The sequence below is a fragment of the Corythoichthys intestinalis genome, chromosome 15, assembly GCF_030265065.1.
Source record: "Corythoichthys intestinalis isolate RoL2023-P3 chromosome 15, ASM3026506v1, whole genome shotgun sequence".
NCBI classification, from domain to species: domain Eukaryota; kingdom Metazoa; phylum Chordata; class Actinopteri; order Syngnathiformes; family Syngnathidae; genus Corythoichthys; species Corythoichthys intestinalis.
This window is the reverse complement of record NC_080409.1, coordinates 48,872,606-48,890,564: the sequence shown is the minus strand read 5'-3', so window position 1 is coordinate 48,890,564 and position 17,959 is coordinate 48,872,606. Positions and strand designations below refer to the sequence as shown.

The window sequence follows — 17,959 nt, the reverse complement described above, 5'->3', positions numbered from 1 at the left end:
GTTTTCTGTAACTCTTCACAAGCTTTTCACACACTGTTGCTGGTATTTTGGCCCATTCTTCCATGCAGATCTCCTCTCGAGCAGTGATGTTTTGGGGCTGCCGTTGGGCAACACAGACTTTCAACTCCTTCCACAGATTTTTTATGGGGTTGAGATCTGGAGACTGGCTAGGCCACTCCAGGACCTTGAAATGCTTCTTACGAAGCCACTCCTTTGTTGCCCTGGCTGTGTGTTTGGAATCATTGTCATGCTGAAAGACCCAGCTACGTCTCATCTTCAATGCCCTTGCTGATGGAAGGAGATTTTCACTCAAATTCTCTCGATACATGCCCCCATTCATTCTTTCCTTTACACAGAACAGTCGTCCTGGTCCTTTTGCAGAAAAACAGCCCCAAAGCATGATGTTTCCATCCCCATGCTTCACAGTGGGTATGGTATTCTTCGGATGCAATTCAGTATTCTTTCTCCTCCAAACACGAGAACCTGTGTTTCTACCAAAAAGTTCTACTTTGGTTTCATCTGACCACAACACATTCTCCCAGTCCTCTTCTGGATCATCCAAATGCTCTCTAGCGAACTGCAGACGGGTCTGGACGTGTACTGGCTTCAGCAGGGGGACACATCTGGCAGTGCAGGATTTGAGTCCCTGGTGGCACATTCTGTTGCTGATAATAGCCTTTGTTACTGTGGTCCCAGCTCTCTTTAGGTCATTCACTAGGTCCCCCGTGTGGTTCTGGGATTTTTGCTCATCGTTCTTGTTATCATTTTGACGCCACGGGGTGAGATATTGCATGGAACCCCAGATCGCGGGAGATTATCAGTGGTCTCGTATGTCTTCCATTTTCTAATAATGGCTCCTACAGTTGATTTCTTTACACCAAGCGTTTTACCTATTGCAGATTCAGTCTTCCCAGCCTGGTGCAGGTCTACAATTTTGTCTCTGGTGTCCTTCGACAGCTCTTTGGTCTTGGCCATAGTGGAGTTTGGAGTGTGACTGACTGAGTTTGTGGACAGGTGTCTTTTATACCGATAATGAGTTAAAACAGGTGCCATTAATACAGGTAACGAGTGGAGCCTCGTTAGACCTCGTTAGAAGAAGTTAGACCTCTTTGACAACCAGAAATCTTGCTTGTTTTTAGGTGACCAAATACTTATTTTCCACTCTAATTTGGAAATAAATTATGTAAAAATCAAACAATGTGTTTTTCTGGGTTTTTTTCCACATTCTGTCTGTCATGGTTGAGGTTTACTCATGTTGACAATTACAGGCCTCTCTAATCTTCTCAAGTAGGAGAACTTGCACAATTGGTGGTTGATTAAATACTTATTTGCCCCACTGTAAGCACACTGACTGCTTTCTTAAAGGGGAATGAACATAGCCAACAACACACAGTCAAAGCGGGATGAAAAGACTAGATTTTTCTTGTTTTATTGAATTACCGAATTTACCAGCAAGGTCAAAATTACGTCCGTCATCGTGAAGAATTTTGGTAAATTTTCGGTAGACGGCCCGGCTCTACGCTACAGTTAAAAACTGTTGTTCATGGATCCCCAGGAGTCCACTCCTATCAACAGCCATTTCTGCGCAGCACCTTTTCAAACCCTAAGGACGGATGTCACAAGTCATTTTCACTTGTCTATACCTGAAAATTGGGTGAAACCTTTACTTGCTATTTAAAGCCGGCATTTGAACAAAGCAGGCAGTGGTGCTAATAATAAATATTCCAAGTGAAATGAAATGAAATGTGCAATTAGTCACACTGCTTCATACTTAACACTCCAATGTCTGTTCCCTAATTGCAGTTTCCAAGCAATAAGTCATAGGTAGCAAGGGTTGGAGATGAAGTCATCACTGCAGGAGGGCTACGCAGCCACGCTCCTTCATAGCCAGGGAACAGTGGCAAAATCCTGTTCCCTTACTGTAAATCCTGCCCGGACACATTTGGCCTGTTGCAGGAGTGATAAAGCACACAATACCCTGTGCCCAGCATGAGCTAAGAAAAAGTGTATAGTAAAAGGAATTTCAGTTTCGGAAAGCTTTATATACCTTTTTCACTTTATTTTTCTCTTGCCCCTTTGGAACAATTGCACACACTTGAAAGGGGATGAAAGTGTTCTCAAAGTAGTGTGAGTGGATGTTTTTTTAGTCAACAAAGTGCCAATAGTCTCGCCAATTGACACAAATGGCTTTTCAATTGGTGACATTAATGGTTATGATGTATAATAATGTACAATAACAGCTGGGTGCTTACTATTGTTTGGGTCCTTTTAAACAAGCATAATAAACAACTGTGAATAGTCGCGGATTTTTCTCACACTTTACTGTAATTTGTCGTTACAAAAGCATATACATATACAGTGGTACCTTGACATACAAACGTGTCTAAATTAGGGCTGTCAAATGATTAAAATCTTTAATCGAGTTAATTACAGCTTAAAAATTAATTAATCGTAATTAATCGCAATTCAAACCATCTATAAAATATGCCATATTTTTCTGTAAATTATTGTTGGAATGGAAAGATAAGACATAAGATGGATCTACAGTTGTGGTCAAAAGTTTACATACACTTGTGAAGAACATAATGTCATGGCTCTCTTGAGTTTCCAGTTATTTCTACAACTCTGATTTTTCTCTGATAGAGTGATTGGAACAGATATTTCTTTGTCACAAAAAACATTCATGAAGTTTGGTTCTTTTATGACTTTATTATGGGTGAACAGAAAAAAGTGATCAAATCTGCTAGGTCAAAAATATACATACAGCAGCGCTAATATTTGGTAACATGTCCCTTGGCCATTTTCACTTCAATTAGGTGCTTTTGGTAGCCATCCACAAGCTTCTGGCAAGCATCTGGTTGAATCTTTGACCACTCCTCTTGACAGAATTGGTGCAGTTCAGTTAAATTTGATGGCTTTCTGACATGGACTTGTTTCTTTAGCATTGTCCACAAGTTCTCAATTGGGTTTAAGTCAGGACTTTGGGAAGGCCATTCGAAAACCTTAATTCTAGCCTGATTTAGCCATTCCATTACCACTTTTGATGTGTGTTTGGGGTCATTGTCCTGTTGGAACACCCAATTGCGCCCAAGACCCAATCTTCGGGCTGATGACGTTAGGTTATCTTGAAGAATTTGAAGGTAATCCTCCTTCTTCATTATCCCATTTACTCTCTGTAAAGCACCAGTTCCATTGGCAGCAAAACAGCCCCACAGCATAATACTACCACCACCGTGCTTGACGGTAGGCATGGTGTACTTGGGGTTAAAGGCCTCACCTTTTCTCCTCCAAACATATTGCTGGGCATTGTGGCCAAACAGCTGGATTTTTGTTTCGTCTGACACAGAACTTTCCTCCAGAAGGTCTTATCTTTGTCCATGTGATCAGCAGCAAACTTCAGTCGAGCCTTAAGGTGCCGCTTTTGGAGCAAGGGTTTCCTTCTTGCACGGCAGCCTCTCAGTCCATGGAGATGCAAAACAAGCTTGACTGTGGACACTCACACCTGTGTTCCAGCAGCTTCTAATTCTTGGCAGATCTGCTTTTTGGTGATTCTCGGTTGAATCTTCATCCTCCTGACCAATTTTCTCTCAGCAGCAGGTGATAGCTTGCGTTTTCTTCCTGATCGTGGCAGTGACAAAACAGTGCCATGCACTTTATACTTATAAACAACTGTCTGCACTGTTGCTCTTGGGACCTGCAGCTGCTTTGACATGGCTCCAAGTGACTTTCCTGACTTGTTCAAGTCAATGATTCGCTTTTTCAGATCCATGTATTTATATGTTTGACCCAGCAGATTTGATCACTTTTTCTGTTAACCCATAATAAAGTCATAAAAGAACCAAACTTCATGAATGTTTTTTGTGACAAAGAAGTATCTGTTCCAATCACTCTATCGGAGAAAAATCAGAGTTGTAGAAATAACTGGAAACTCAAGAGAGCCATGACATTATGTTCTTCACAAGTGTATGTAAACTTTTGACCACAACTATATACATTCAACATACGGTACTTAAGTACTGTTTTTGTTTATTATGACAATAAATCAACAAGATGGCATTAACATTATTAACATTCTCTTAAAGCGATCCATGGATAGAAAGACATGTAGTTCTTAAAAGATAAATGTTAGTACAAGTTATAGAAATGTTATCTTAAAACCACTCTTAATGCTTTCGTTTTAATAAAATTTGTAAAATTTTCAAACAAAAAATAAACTAGTAGCTCGCCATTGTTGATGTCAATAATTACACAATGCTCATGGTGCTGAAACCCATAAAATCAGTTGCACCCAAGCGCCAGCAGAGGACGACAAAACACCAAAAAACACAAGTAACAAGTGGACATTACAGTGTGCTGTCATTTTTATCTGTTTGAGTGGGGCATGTGTGTTAAATGTGTCAAATATTTTAACGTGATTAATTTAAAAAATTAATTACCACCCATTAACGTGATAATTTTGACAGCCCTAAATATATAATATAATATAATATAATATAATATAATATAATATAATATAATATAATATAATATAATATAATATAATATAATATTATATAACATTATATTATATTATATTATATTATATTATATTATATTATATTATATTATATTATATTGTATTGTATTTTGTGTGTTGTACCTGAACGCACCGCGAGGCTGACAGCAAAGTGAGAACGTGCAGTTGAGATATTACTTTCACTTTTCACGTCCTTTGTTTGCTGGCAGTTGGCGTGTTGTGTTGCACAAGTTTTGAAAGAAATGATTGAAAACCTAAAGAAACTGGCGAGCTCTTTGCCAATGGTTGTCACCTTTACTTATAAAGTCTGGGAAACGGAGGTCACAGGAGTATTGTCAAGCATTTCACGTACGTGCCCTCCACGCTCATATTTTTCAATTAGTGAGCCTCATAAATCGTCGTATTTCGAGCATTTCGTTGGATGTAGAAACAAATGGCGAGTCAAATTTTACGTCGGATGTCGAATAGATCGTGTGTTGAAGCGATCGTATGTCGAGGTACCACTGTATTGGAAAGTCAATTACATGCAATGATATGTTCGGCCAACAGGGGGGCTAGGCCCCCGCCCCCCCCATATTCTCCGCGTATGGCTACGATGTTTGGAGAGAATAGTCGTCCTCTCGGATGCTTTGAACATTTTTGAAGGCCTCCATCTGCTTGAAGACCGTCGAGATCGTAGACATAATCTGGCCGTATTGTCTTGCCAGTTCACTCACACGCACATGGCGTTCATATTTTTCTAGGATTTCTTATCTTCTTATTAATGGTAAGCATCACCATCTCCTTTTTTCACCACTAGTACCACCTGCAATAACCTTCTCCGGACCCATGATAAAACTGATAAACTGTCGTAAATCGTCGTATCTCGATATGTAGAGACAGATGACGTGTCAAATTTTATGTTGAAAAAAAATCGTATTTAGACTAGGGCTGTCAAAATTATCACGTTAACAGGCGGTAATTAATTTTTTAAATTAATCATGTAAAATGTTTGACGCATTTAACGCACATGCCCCCCTCAAACAGATAAAAATGACAGCACAGTGTAATGTCCACTTGTTACTGGTGTTTTTTGGTGTTTTGTCGCCCTCTGCTGGCGCTTGGGTGCGACTGATTTTATGGGTTTCAGCACCATGAGCATTGTGTAATTATTGACATCAACAATGGCGAGCTACTAGTTTATTTTTTGTTTGAAAATTTTACAAATTTTATTAAAACGAAAACATTAAGAGGGGTTTTAATATAAAATTTCTATAACTTGTACTCATATTTATCTTTTAAGAACTACAAGTCTTTCTATCCATGGATCGCTTTAACAGAATGTTAATAATGTTAATGCCATCATGTTGATTTATTGTTATAATGAACAAATACAGTACTTATGTACCGTATGTTGAATGTATATATCCGTCTTGTGTCTTATCTTTCCATCCCAACAATAATTTACAGAAAAATATGGCATAGTTTATAGATAGTTTGAATTGCGATTAATTACAATTTTTTTTAGCTGTATTTAACTCGATTAAAAATTTTAATCGTTTGACAGCCCTAATTATATTATATTATATTATATTATATTATATTATATTATATTATATTATATTATATTATATTATATTATATTATATATATATTTTATTTACTTTTGTTTCGTGGAGAATCCACGAAGGAGTATCTGATTGTGGCTTTCTGAAAAACAATAAATTTTTACATTTAGGCACTCCTGCAATCGTCACACCTTTTCTGTTACAAACTGACCCCGGCCCCTCATCAGAGAAGGGAAACGTTATGTGGCCCTCACAGGAAAAAGTTTGGGGACCCCTACCTTATAATATATTTTTAAAAGAAAACACCAACAACAAAAATCAAAAGTTGTTTCGTTAGTCGTTTTTTCCCCGTATTATTCCATAGCACAGCACATACTCTTCAGACCTTTTTTTTTTTTTTTTTTTTTTAACTACGTCAAAATCGAGAAGTGGATCAAAGGGTTGGGGGTTGTACAGGAGAGGGGGCGGTGTTTATTGTAATGTCCCTGACAGCTGGGGGATATAAAGGCATGGAGGGAGACGTGACAGTAACCACAGTCGGTGACAACATGCACTGATGCTCGTCCACATGCATGCACACGCATCACTCCCGACCTCACAGGTGCCACTAAAGCAGCAGCAGCAGCAGCACCCCGACAGCAAAGTAACACAAGTGACCGCCACAATGGATGGACATCACAAAGACCGCAGAATGACTCACTTGTGGATATTAACGTTTTTGATATCGGTCTAACCACTCCTTTTGCACTGGATAATTCTTCCCTTGGAGCTGGAACTTCTGCGGGATTCTATTTATTTGCATTTTGGATCTCCCTCCCCAGCGCCAGGATTTTTGGACTAAACACTTCTAAGGATACGCACATCAAGCTCTAAAGGATGGCCGTTTGGTTCACATCTATTCTCGCAATAGTTATAACATGTTTTACTCAGGTACGGTGACTTTTCTGCAATAATGATAATTTCTAAAAAAAAAAAAAAAAAAAAAGTTTAAAGTTTGCGTGAAAATGTGCATTTTCCTCGCTGAAATTTCCCTCCGTGTCTAGGTTCGGGGATCAGGTGTGTTCGAGATCGATCTGCATCACTTTGATAATTCCAAAGGTTCGCTGGCCAGTGGAAGAAGCTGCGGCGCGAGCGGCTGCAGGACTTTTTTCACGGTTTGTCTGAAGAATTTCCAAACCGTGGTGTCTCCCGGAGCTTGTCTTTTTGCCAAGGCCATTACACCTGTTTTGGGCACCGACTCGTTCAGCATGCAGCCGGACACCAGGCTGCGGTTGCCGCTTAACTTCACTTGGCCGGTAAGCAACTTAGTGACGAAAAATTAAACACATTACACATTAAAATATGTTTAAAAAAAAAAAAAAAAAAAGAAAAGAAAAAAAAAAGAACCGTATTTGCGATATGAAAATTCACTAAATTACAGCCTCTTTTTATGCTTTAGCAATTAATTAGAGTTCATAAGTCATGAAGCAAAAATGATATTCTGGAGTTGGACTGTGTGTATGTACAATGTACTATTAAACGGATCCCTCGTTTTTCGCGGTTAATGGGGACCACAACCTGCCGCGATACGTCAAAAACCGCGAAGTAGCGCATTAAAAAAAAATTTTAAAAATTGTTGTGCGTGTTCAATGTATTTATTCGATTCAGCATTGGAAAAAGACACATATAAGGCATGTTTTTCACTTTTTTTCCAGAGTATAATTAAAAGAATATGTACCGTAATTTTCGGACTATAAACCGCTACTTTTTTCCTTCATTTTGAATCCTGCAGCTTATTTGTTGATTCATTGGGTTAATAGGTAACACTTTATTTGACAGCGGCGTCATAAAACTGCCATAAGACCGTCATAATTATGACATGACACTATCATGGGCATTATTAAATGCTTATGACAGATGTCCTTAAGTGTTGTCCGGCAAATTATGTCACTAACTCCATGTATGTCCAGCTCGGATATTTTACATGCATTCAAAAGTGAGCTCATTTGCCGGAAAAGACCAAATGACATCTGTTACAAGCATTCATTAATGCTCATGACAGTGTCATGTCATAATTGTGATTGTCTATTGACAGTCTTATGGTGCTACTATCAAATAAAGTGTTGGCAAATACCATAACTAGCAATTGATGAACCAATTGGAACAGTAACTGAAGATATAATTAGCTTAAAACATGAATGTTGATTGTTATTTACATCTGTAGCGCTGCAGTGCATGCTAGGAGGCATGTTGGACAACAACAGTGTTGACAGCAGGCGGCAATAGAGGTTGACCGTCTCCCCGAAGGGAGCTGTGATGGCCAAATTAAGCTTCTTGAAGCAATGAAGCTTTGCAGCCAATTGGTTCAAAGCTTCATGGTGGTTCATTTGGTCTTATGACAGTTGTATGATGCCGCTCTCACATAAAGTGTTACCGGTTAATATCTTGTGTAAATTAGGGCTGTCAAAATTATCGCGTTAACGGGCGGTAATTCATTTTTTAAATTAATCACGTTAAAATATTTGACGCAATTAACGCACATGCCCCGCTCAAACAGATTAAAATGACAGCACAGTGTAATGTGCACTTGTTATTTGTGTTTTTTTGGCGTTTTGTCGCCCTCTGCTGGCGCTTGGGTGCGACTGATTTTGTAGGTTTCAGCACCATGAATGAGCATTGTGTAATTATTGACATCAACAATGGCGAGCTACTAATTTATTTTTTGATTGAAAATTTTACAAATTCTATTAAAACGAAAACATTGAGGGGTTTTAATATAAAATTTCTATGACTTGTACTCACATTTATCTTTTAAGAACTACAAGTCTTTCTATCCATGGATCGCTTTAACAGAATGTTAATAATCTTAATGCCATCTTGTTGATTTATTGTTATAATAAACAAATACAGTACTTATGTACCGTATGTTGAATGTAAATATCCGTCTTGTGTCTTATCTTTCCATTCCAACAATAATTTACAGAAAAATATGGCATATTTTATAGATGGTTTGAATTGCGATTAATTACGATTCATTAATTTTTAAGCTGTAACTAACTCGATTAAAAATTTAAATTGTTTGACAGCCCTAGTGTAAATATCCCATAATACAGTGAGGACAGCTGCGGCTTATAGTCCAGTGCGGCTTATCTATGAACAAATGTTTTCGTGTCAAATTTGGTGGGTGGCGGCTTATAGTCAGGTGTGCCTTATAGTGCGAAAATTACGGTATATATATTGTTTTTGATGCACTTCAAATGTAATATTTATGATAAGTTATAAACATGTTACTGTCCCACGAAATTATTTAGAAAACAAGAATAAAGTAGTAGGAAAATGCTTGGCTTTATTAAATCCTTCATAGTGAGTCTACTCAAATCCTCCTAAGCTGCTCACTTACCCCGATAACACACCAGGCACGTCTACGGCGCGTCAGCGATGCCGGCGCTTCACTAGCCCACAATTTCCATAGGACACGTTTTACGGGCAGAGCGTCTGTGGATTGGCTCGATCGGATCATGCAACGATTGCAAGATCGCGTGAGAGTAGAGGGTATTCAAATATAAAATAATACAACAACAATTTGCCTTTCAGACCATGCGTATTGGTCACCTTTCTTTCTGAAAAGAAAGAAGAAAAAAGAAGTCCTGTGCTAAAGAGAAAAGTAATCCCAATGACAAAGATTTTAACTAGGGCTGTCTAAAATATCGCGTTAACGGGCGGTAATTAATTTTTTAAATTAATCACGTTAAAATATTTGACGCAATTAACGCACATGCCCCGCCAAAACAGATTAAAATGACAGCACAGTGTCATGTCCACTTGTTACTTGTGTTTTTTGTCTCCCTCTGCTGGCGCTTTGGTGCAACTGAATTTATGGGTTTAAGCACAATGAGCATTGTGTAATTATTGACATCAACAATGGCGAGCTACTAGTTCATTTTTTGATTGAAAATTTTACAAATTTTATTAAAACGATAACATTAAGAGGGGTTTGAATACAAAATTTCTAGAACTTGTACTCACATTTATCTTTTAAGTCTTTCTATCCATGGATCGCTCTAACAGAATGTTAATGTGAATGCCATCTTGTTGATTTATTGTTATAATAAACAAATACAGTACTTATGTACAGTATGTTGAATTTATATATTCATCTTGTGTCTTATCTTTCTGTTCCAACAATAATTTACAGAAAAATATGGTATGTTTTATAGATGGTTTGAATTGCGATTAATTAATTTTTAAGCTGTGATTAACTCGATTAAAAATTTTAATCGTTTGACAGCCCTAATTTTAACATGTATTTTACAAATCAAATGCCTCAATAAATCATTTTTTTTCTCTAATGAACGTTTTTTCTAAAGCTTTATTGATGGATTTTCTCAAGTCATAGCGGCACACATAAATTAATAACATTTAATTGCATATTATTTTGAAAATCGACTGGATTCACCATATTTTTACACCAGTGACCTCCAATCTGCCGGATCCTACCTAGTAGTACTGATGCAGGAGGGTCGTGTCTCGCGTCAAATATTAAACTCTGCCGTTCTTTTCGCGTACGATGCGTTGCGCCACTTCTAGGACACATCTGTTGTGCACTGGCTGATTGACTTTATTGGCCGCGTTTCACTTCGTTGATGCCGCGGCAACGTTTTCGCACTGTAGACGTGGCTGGTGTACTACTGGGGTTGCACACAATGAGTTGCCACAGCAACTGTTTAGCAAGTTAAACGATGATTGACGCATGCGGCACTTCTGTAGTCCAGGAAGATCAGACACAAACATCTATCAACATTGTTAACTTAAGTAGCTTGGGATCACTGTATACAGGAATGATCATTTAATTACATCTTAACACGGTAGTTCCTAACCTGGGTTCGATCAAACTCCAGAGGTTCGGTGAGTAAGTCTAAGAGGTTCGATGAATGTTAAGACGCACATGGCGCTATTTTTGTACACTGACTAAACGCAAAGTGTCATTTTAGAATAAGTTTTGGACTGGTTTGGCCTCAATTTACAAGCTTACCGTAATTCAATTTCTTTCAACTGCTAGCCTTCTATGTAAGAGGAGGAGAAATTGGTTTGCTCAGTGGAAGGTTGACCCAAAGACACGGGACACATTCCCCAGACACTGAGGCATGCCTTCAAGTAGGGGGCTGTTGTCCCACACGCCGCTTTAGTTGGTCAAAGTCGGTCGCCGTTATTCTCACACACATGCAGCGATCCAACGCCGGATTTAGGTTGAAAAAGTACGAAAGCTGTACCGCATACAAACAGAAAGGATTGTCTCATGAGTGATTTGTTCGCCGATTCGAGGTAATTATTATATATTTCGTACCATGCTTGCATTTTGAGACGTTGTGAAAAAAAAACAATGGGAGAAATTAACCACTACGGCATTGGCGTCATGATTCGCAATAGTTACGTAAAATAAATGCTAACTGCCCGGTTAAGGGACTGTTTTACGTTCATATCTGTAAAGAATTCAGGCATCTATTCACAAGAATTTTCAACGTAAAAAGCTCATTGTGGTGATAAAGTGGCGCTACATTTGCTTAAAGACTAGCAGTACTTTTGACATTTTTACGTAAAATAAATGCTAACTGCCCAGTTCTTTGCTGTTTTAACAAAGAATCAAGACTGTTTTACGTTCATATCTGTAAAGAATTCAGGGATTTAACCATTTATTCACAAGAATTTTCAACAGAAAAAGCTCTTTGTGGGGATAAGGCGGCACAGCAGTGGCTTAAAGAAGCACTTTCGACATATTTATGTAAAATAAATGCTAACTGCCCGTTTTTTTTTTTTTTTTTTTTTTTTGCTTTTAACCAAGAATTTAGACTGTTTTACGTCCATATCTATAAAGAATTCAGGGATTTAAGCATTTATTCACAAGAGTTTTCACCGTAAAAAGCTCTTTGTCTGTGTTTCCACTCGGTCAGCTTTCAAGGTGATAGGCCTCCTATTAATCGGCCCCGTGTCCCGACAATACATTATGAAGTCTATGGTTGACCCATACTTGATACGAGGAAGTATAGGGTAAAAAAAACATTTGCTTCATATTTTACGCTATAAAAATAATATGTGATGCAATGATGCGACACTGAAATGAGAATGTAGACATGAAAAGAGAAAAATTTCATTTTCCAACAGCAAAAGACACAATTATTTGTAGCATATTTGAAATTTGAATTAATTTCAATGGGAATTCACTCAGATATTAGCTTGCTATAGCTTAGCTATATCACTTTTGAATTAAAAAAAAAAAAAAAGCTTTTATATTTAATTCTGAAGGGTTCTGTGAATGCGCATGTGAAACTTGTGGGGTTCAGTAGCCTTAACAAAGTTAAGAACCACTGTCTTAACACAACTGTAATATTATCAATATTTATTAATATACAAGTAATAATACAGTATGTAGTATTATTTTTCTGTCTGTCTCTCTCCAACGTTTTGTATAAATATTTTTCCTTCCTCAGGGTGCCTTCTCACTGATTATTGAAGCTTGGCATTCGTCTGCTGAAGAACCTGGAGGTAAATGACTATATTAGAAAGAAAAACTGGGCATCATAGCATTAATATCCACTAGAGGGAGACATTTACAAAAGCACAGCTTCCTTCCCTGTTACATCATGCTTATTTCCCCCCAAATCAATAAGCAGTTCATACATCACGTGACGACAAATACATATGGCATTGTCCGAGTTCTGGACTTGTGTCCACTAGGATGTCTTGTGACTCACACTGAAAGCAAATCTCCCCAAAACAATTGCAACTTCCTTTGTTTTATTTTGGCCCTGCGTGGGAAAGTGCACCGTTTTAAGTGAGCGCATGAGTCCTTGCCAAAAAGTATCCCCACCCTTTCACACCGTCTCCACAATGATCATATTGTCAATTAACAATGTATTAAACCCAAACAGGCACATTTTTGGGCTCTACCACCACCAGGGGGCCCCAAGAACAATTAATTTTGCATTCAATCACCAACTGTTACAGTGTTTTAAAATAATATGAAGTATTAACAACTGAAAAAGAGCCATTTTGATGAGAATTGAAGCGTATTTTTCATGTAACAGTCATGTGAAAAAATTAGGACACTCCATTAAATATTCAGTTCTTGATAAAGAAATGTTCACATATCAATTTTTGATCTTGTTTTTCTTTATCTCTGGAAAAGAAAGTGATTTCATTGCAGGTAAACAACAAAAATTAACATTGTTTTACTCATAAAACCAAATATATCAATAAAAATGCATATTCTAACTGAGGAAAAAGTTAGGACACCCTACCACCTAATAGCTAGTGTTACTCCCTTTAGCTGAAATAACTTCAGTGAGATGCTTTTTGTAGCCATCTACCAGTCTTTGACATCACTCCCATACCTGTTAAGTTGTAGAAATTGCAAATAGGGAGATTTCTGTTTGCCAACCCCGATGACGCGCGCGCGACAATCGCTAAGACAAAATGCAACCATTTTTTTCCAAGTTCATTTTGGTCACAACACTTGTGTAAAATTAACTACACTGTCAAAGAACCTCTTTTTGGTGGCATCAGAGATAGTCTTCAACTTGCTCCATGTATTGTCTGGCATCATGTGATACTGCTATGTTGCCTCTGTCATGCCAGTTCTCCTTGTTCCTGTAATCAACATCTAGGATATCCTCAGCTTTCGTGATCACATCCATTTGCACAAATTTGGACATCAGCTTCCTCAGCAGCCTCTTCATCTCATCAACCATCACTCCAATTAGGGTTTCGTCAGACTAAATCAGCAAGATTAAAAACTTTAATTACATCATTTAGAAAATTAATCATATTTGTTTTTAAAAGTATCTTTGTCATGGCAGTTTTTTAATTGAATTGTAACCTAGAATTGAAACTTTATATTTTTTGTTTCAGCACAGTAATAATGATATAATGTAATAAAGTGTATAGTATACACTTTAGCTTTAGCATAATAGCGAATCTAAATGATTAAACTTCAAGTAAGTAACGATATGCTTTCTCACTTAAATTCATATATTGTGGGGGTAGGACCGCAGTGGTTTAATATTCCATGATGTTTGATCCACGAAAACACAGAGTAAAGCAGCGACTTCTTCCTCGTCATCGTTCTCCCATCATTAGCTCTAATGCTATTAGCATTAGGCTAGTTAGCTATCGCTGGCAGGTAAGACTTACGGCAATTACGTTGACGAACGTCGTTTTTCCAGAATACTGGAGGCCGACCAGGGTCAGCTCCATCTCTTCCTTCCAAAATAAAGACTTGAACCAGTCTAAAAGCCGGTTTATTAGTGCCAGCATCTTGGGAAGTCGGTGGTGCTTCGCCTCTTCCCTCCCTGTCAGATGATTGGTTAGGCTTTTCCAGCTCTGAAGGGGAGTGAGGGCGGGGAAGTCGGAGACGGCCAGGCTATTCGTTGTTGGTCACTTTCCGAATCGGGCCGAATGGTATCGTTACAAAACGGTGACAAACAAAAATGTAAAAAAAAAAAAAAAAAGACATTTTTGGAAAATCGGGAGATTTGGCTTTCTAATCGTGAGGCGTGAGCATTGGGGTCAAAATCGGGAGTCTCCCGACCAAATCGTGAAACTTAACAGGTATGCACTCCTCAACGCAGATTACTTTCAGCTGTGAGATATTTGAGGGGTTTCTTGCATGTACAGCCCGTTTCAAGTCACCCCACAGCATCTCAATGGGATTAAGGTCTGGGCTTTGACTCATGTTGGATTCTATGATGGTGAGTTGACCAGGTCCTACTGCAGCAAAGCATCCCCAAACCATGACACTTCCACCTCTATGCTTCACAATTGGTTTGAGGTCCTTTTCCTGGAATCCTGTATTGGGTTTCCGCCAAACATGTCCTATGTTCTGGTGTCCAAATAACTCAATTTTAGATTCATCTGTCCAAAGAACATTATTCCAGAAGTCCTGGTCTTTGTCTACATTCACTCTGGCAAACTTCAGTCTGGCCTTCATGTTCTTCTTGGAGAGCAAAGGTTTCCTCCTTGCACACCTCCCATGAAGGTTAAACTTGTGAAGTCTGTTTCTGATTGTAGAGGCATGCAGTTTCACATCAAGCGTAGCAAGAGCCTGCTGTAGGTCCCGTCATGACATTTTACGAGTTTTGGAGACTTCTTTTACAATCTTGCGGTCTGCTCTTGGGGTGAACTTGCTAGGATGGACAGACCTGGGCCTGTTGGCAGTTTTTTTTTTTAATGTCTTCCAATTGTAGACCATTTTCCAGGCACACCAAACTAAATTTGAGGTTTAAATAAGGCAAACCTCCTTCAAAACACTGGGTATTGATGTTCTAATCATGTGCACCTGATGTGATACCCCTGTGTGTTATTTTTGCAATTTTAAGTGGGATTGAATGATGGTGTCCTGTTAAAAACACACAGGCTGCCATAGGGTGTCCTAATTTTTTCACATGACCATATTTCATTGTGGAGGTACATGGAAAGCTAAGTATTTTTTGAGGGGGTACTAATAGTGACACTAGACTAAATAATGATATTCAGTTTACCATCTTGTCACTTGTCGAGTAAATCAGCCTTTGTAGTGCATTTAAAAAAGACTATTATTAACATCTAAGCCTAAGGAGAAATTAACCAATGAAAGAATTATAAAAAATGTTATTGGCAGAAAAAGAGGGCTTCTGTATCAAATACAGGTAGTCCCCAGGATACGACGTACCCGACTTACATGATTTCGACTTTATGACGGTGGAGTCTCGTCCGCCCTTTTGTCTTCAGTCGTTTTTTGTTTTTTTTAAGTCGCGTAAACAGTACCTCATTGTACCTCACAGTATTTTATCAACATAGACTTCACTATCGGTTGACAAGAAACAGGGTGTCGCTCCGTAGGGGGCCTATTTTCAAAAACTTAAAATTCAAATATTTTCAAAACCAAAGCCCCTAGTGACCTAAACCAAAACAGGCACCTCCCTCAGACATAAATGAGCCTCCATGTGCAGCGGCTTCAAGAAATTCAAAGTCGTTCGTGATAAAATCCCGATTAATTATTTTTTATATAAGTATAAAAAAAGGGCAATAAAATTATCATATACTACTCTAGATGCACAAAAATCACCAAATGCAGAGATAATCACCTATATTTTCTGGATCAATAGCAAGATTTAACATACAATACAAGTTTTCACCCAAAAATAGCGACTTACATTGTTGTTTTACTTAGTGCAATTTTGACAATTGTAACCGTTCAACAGCTAATAAATCACACCAGAAACTTATTTGAGGAAAACAGTCAGAATCATCTGAATTTTACTCAACAAAAGCAAATTTTGCATTTTTTATATACAATCACAACTTACAGTATTTACAGTGCCTTGCAAAAGTATTTGGCCCCCTTGAATCTTGCAACCTTTCGCCACATTTCAGGCTTCAAACATAAAGATATGAAATTTGATTTTTTTGGTCAAGAATCAACAACAAGTGGGACACAATCGTGAAGTGGAACAACATTTATTGGATAATTTAAACTTTTTTAACAAATAAAAAACTGAAAAGTGGGGCGTGCAATATTATTCGGCCCCTTTACTTTCAGCGCAGCAAACTCACTCCAGAAGTTCAGTGAGGATCTCTGAATGATCCAATGTTGTCCTAAATGACCGATGATGATAAATAGAATCCACCTGTGTGTAATCAAGTCTCCGTATAAATACACCTGCTCTGTGATAGTCTCAGGGTTCTGTTTAAAGTGCAGACAGCATTATGAAAACCAAGGAACACACCAGGCAGGTCCCAGATACTGTTGTGGAGAAGTTTAAAACCAGATTTGGATACAAAAAGATTTCCCTAGCTTTAAACATTTCAAGGAGCACTGTGCAAGCCATCATATTGAAATGGAAGGAGCATCAGACCACTGCAAATCTACCAAGACCCGGTCGTCCTTCCAAACTTTCTTCTCAAACAAGGAGAAAACTGATCCGAGATGCAGCCAAGAGGCCCATGATCACTCTGGATGAACTGCAGAGATCTACATCTGTGGTGGGAGAGTCTGTCCATAGGACAACAATCAGTCGTACACTGCACAAATCTGGCCTTTATGGAAGAGTGGCCAGAAGAAAGCCATTTCTCAAAGATATCCATAAAAAGTCTCGTTGAAAGTTTGCCACAAGCCACCTGGGAGACACACCAAACATGTGGAAGAAGGTGCTCTGGTCAGATGAAACCAAAATTGAACTTTTTGGCCACAATGCAAAACGATATGTTTGGCGTAAAAGCAACACAGCTCATCACCCTGAACACACCATCCCCACTGTCAAACATGGTGGTGGCAGCATCATGGTTTGGGCCTGCTTTTCATCAGCAGGGACAGGGAAGATGGTTAAAATTGACGGGAAGATGGATGCAGCCAAATACAGGAACATTCTGGAAGAAAACCTGTTGGTATCTGCACAAGACCTGAGACTGGGACGGAGATTTATCTTCCAACAGGACAATGATCCAAAACATAAAGCCAAATCTACAATGGAATGGTTCAAAAATAAACGTATCCAGGTGTTAGAATGGCCAAGTCAAAGTCCAGACCTGAATCCAATCGAGAATCTGTGGAAAGAGCTGAAGACTGCTGTTCACAAACACTCTCCATCCAACCTCACTGAGCTCGAGCTGTTTTGCAAGGAAGAATGGGCAAGAATGTCAGTCTCTCGATGTGCAAAACTGATAGAAACATACCCCAAGCGACTTACAGCTGTAATTGGAGCAAAAGGTGGCGCTACAAAGTATTAACGCAAGGGGGCCGAATAATATTGCACGCCCCACTTTTCAGTTTTTTATTTGTTAAAAAAGTTGAAATTATCCAATAAATGTTGTTCCACTTCACGATTGTGTCCCACTTGTTGTTGATTCTTGACAAAAAATTAAAATTTTATATCTTTATGTTTGA

At 38.4% G+C, this 17,959-nt stretch overlaps 1 protein-coding gene across 1 annotated transcript in view; it reads left to right on the top strand.

Annotated features, from left to right (window-relative positions):
• Positions 1–6,610: 6,610 nt before the first annotated feature.
• LOC130930719 (delta-like protein 4) overlaps positions 6,611–17,959 on the top strand; it is a 40,377-nt gene continuing 29,028 nt past the window's right edge. The window contains exons 1-3 of the mRNA XM_057858767.1: positions 6,611–6,993; positions 7,107–7,358; positions 12,528–12,582. Of these exons, the coding sequence (XP_057714750.1) occupies positions 6,940–6,993; positions 7,107–7,358; positions 12,528–12,582 (361 nt within the window). The 5' untranslated portion in view covers positions 6,611–6,939. The remainder of the gene's footprint in view (positions 6,994–7,106; positions 7,359–12,527; positions 12,583–17,959) is intronic.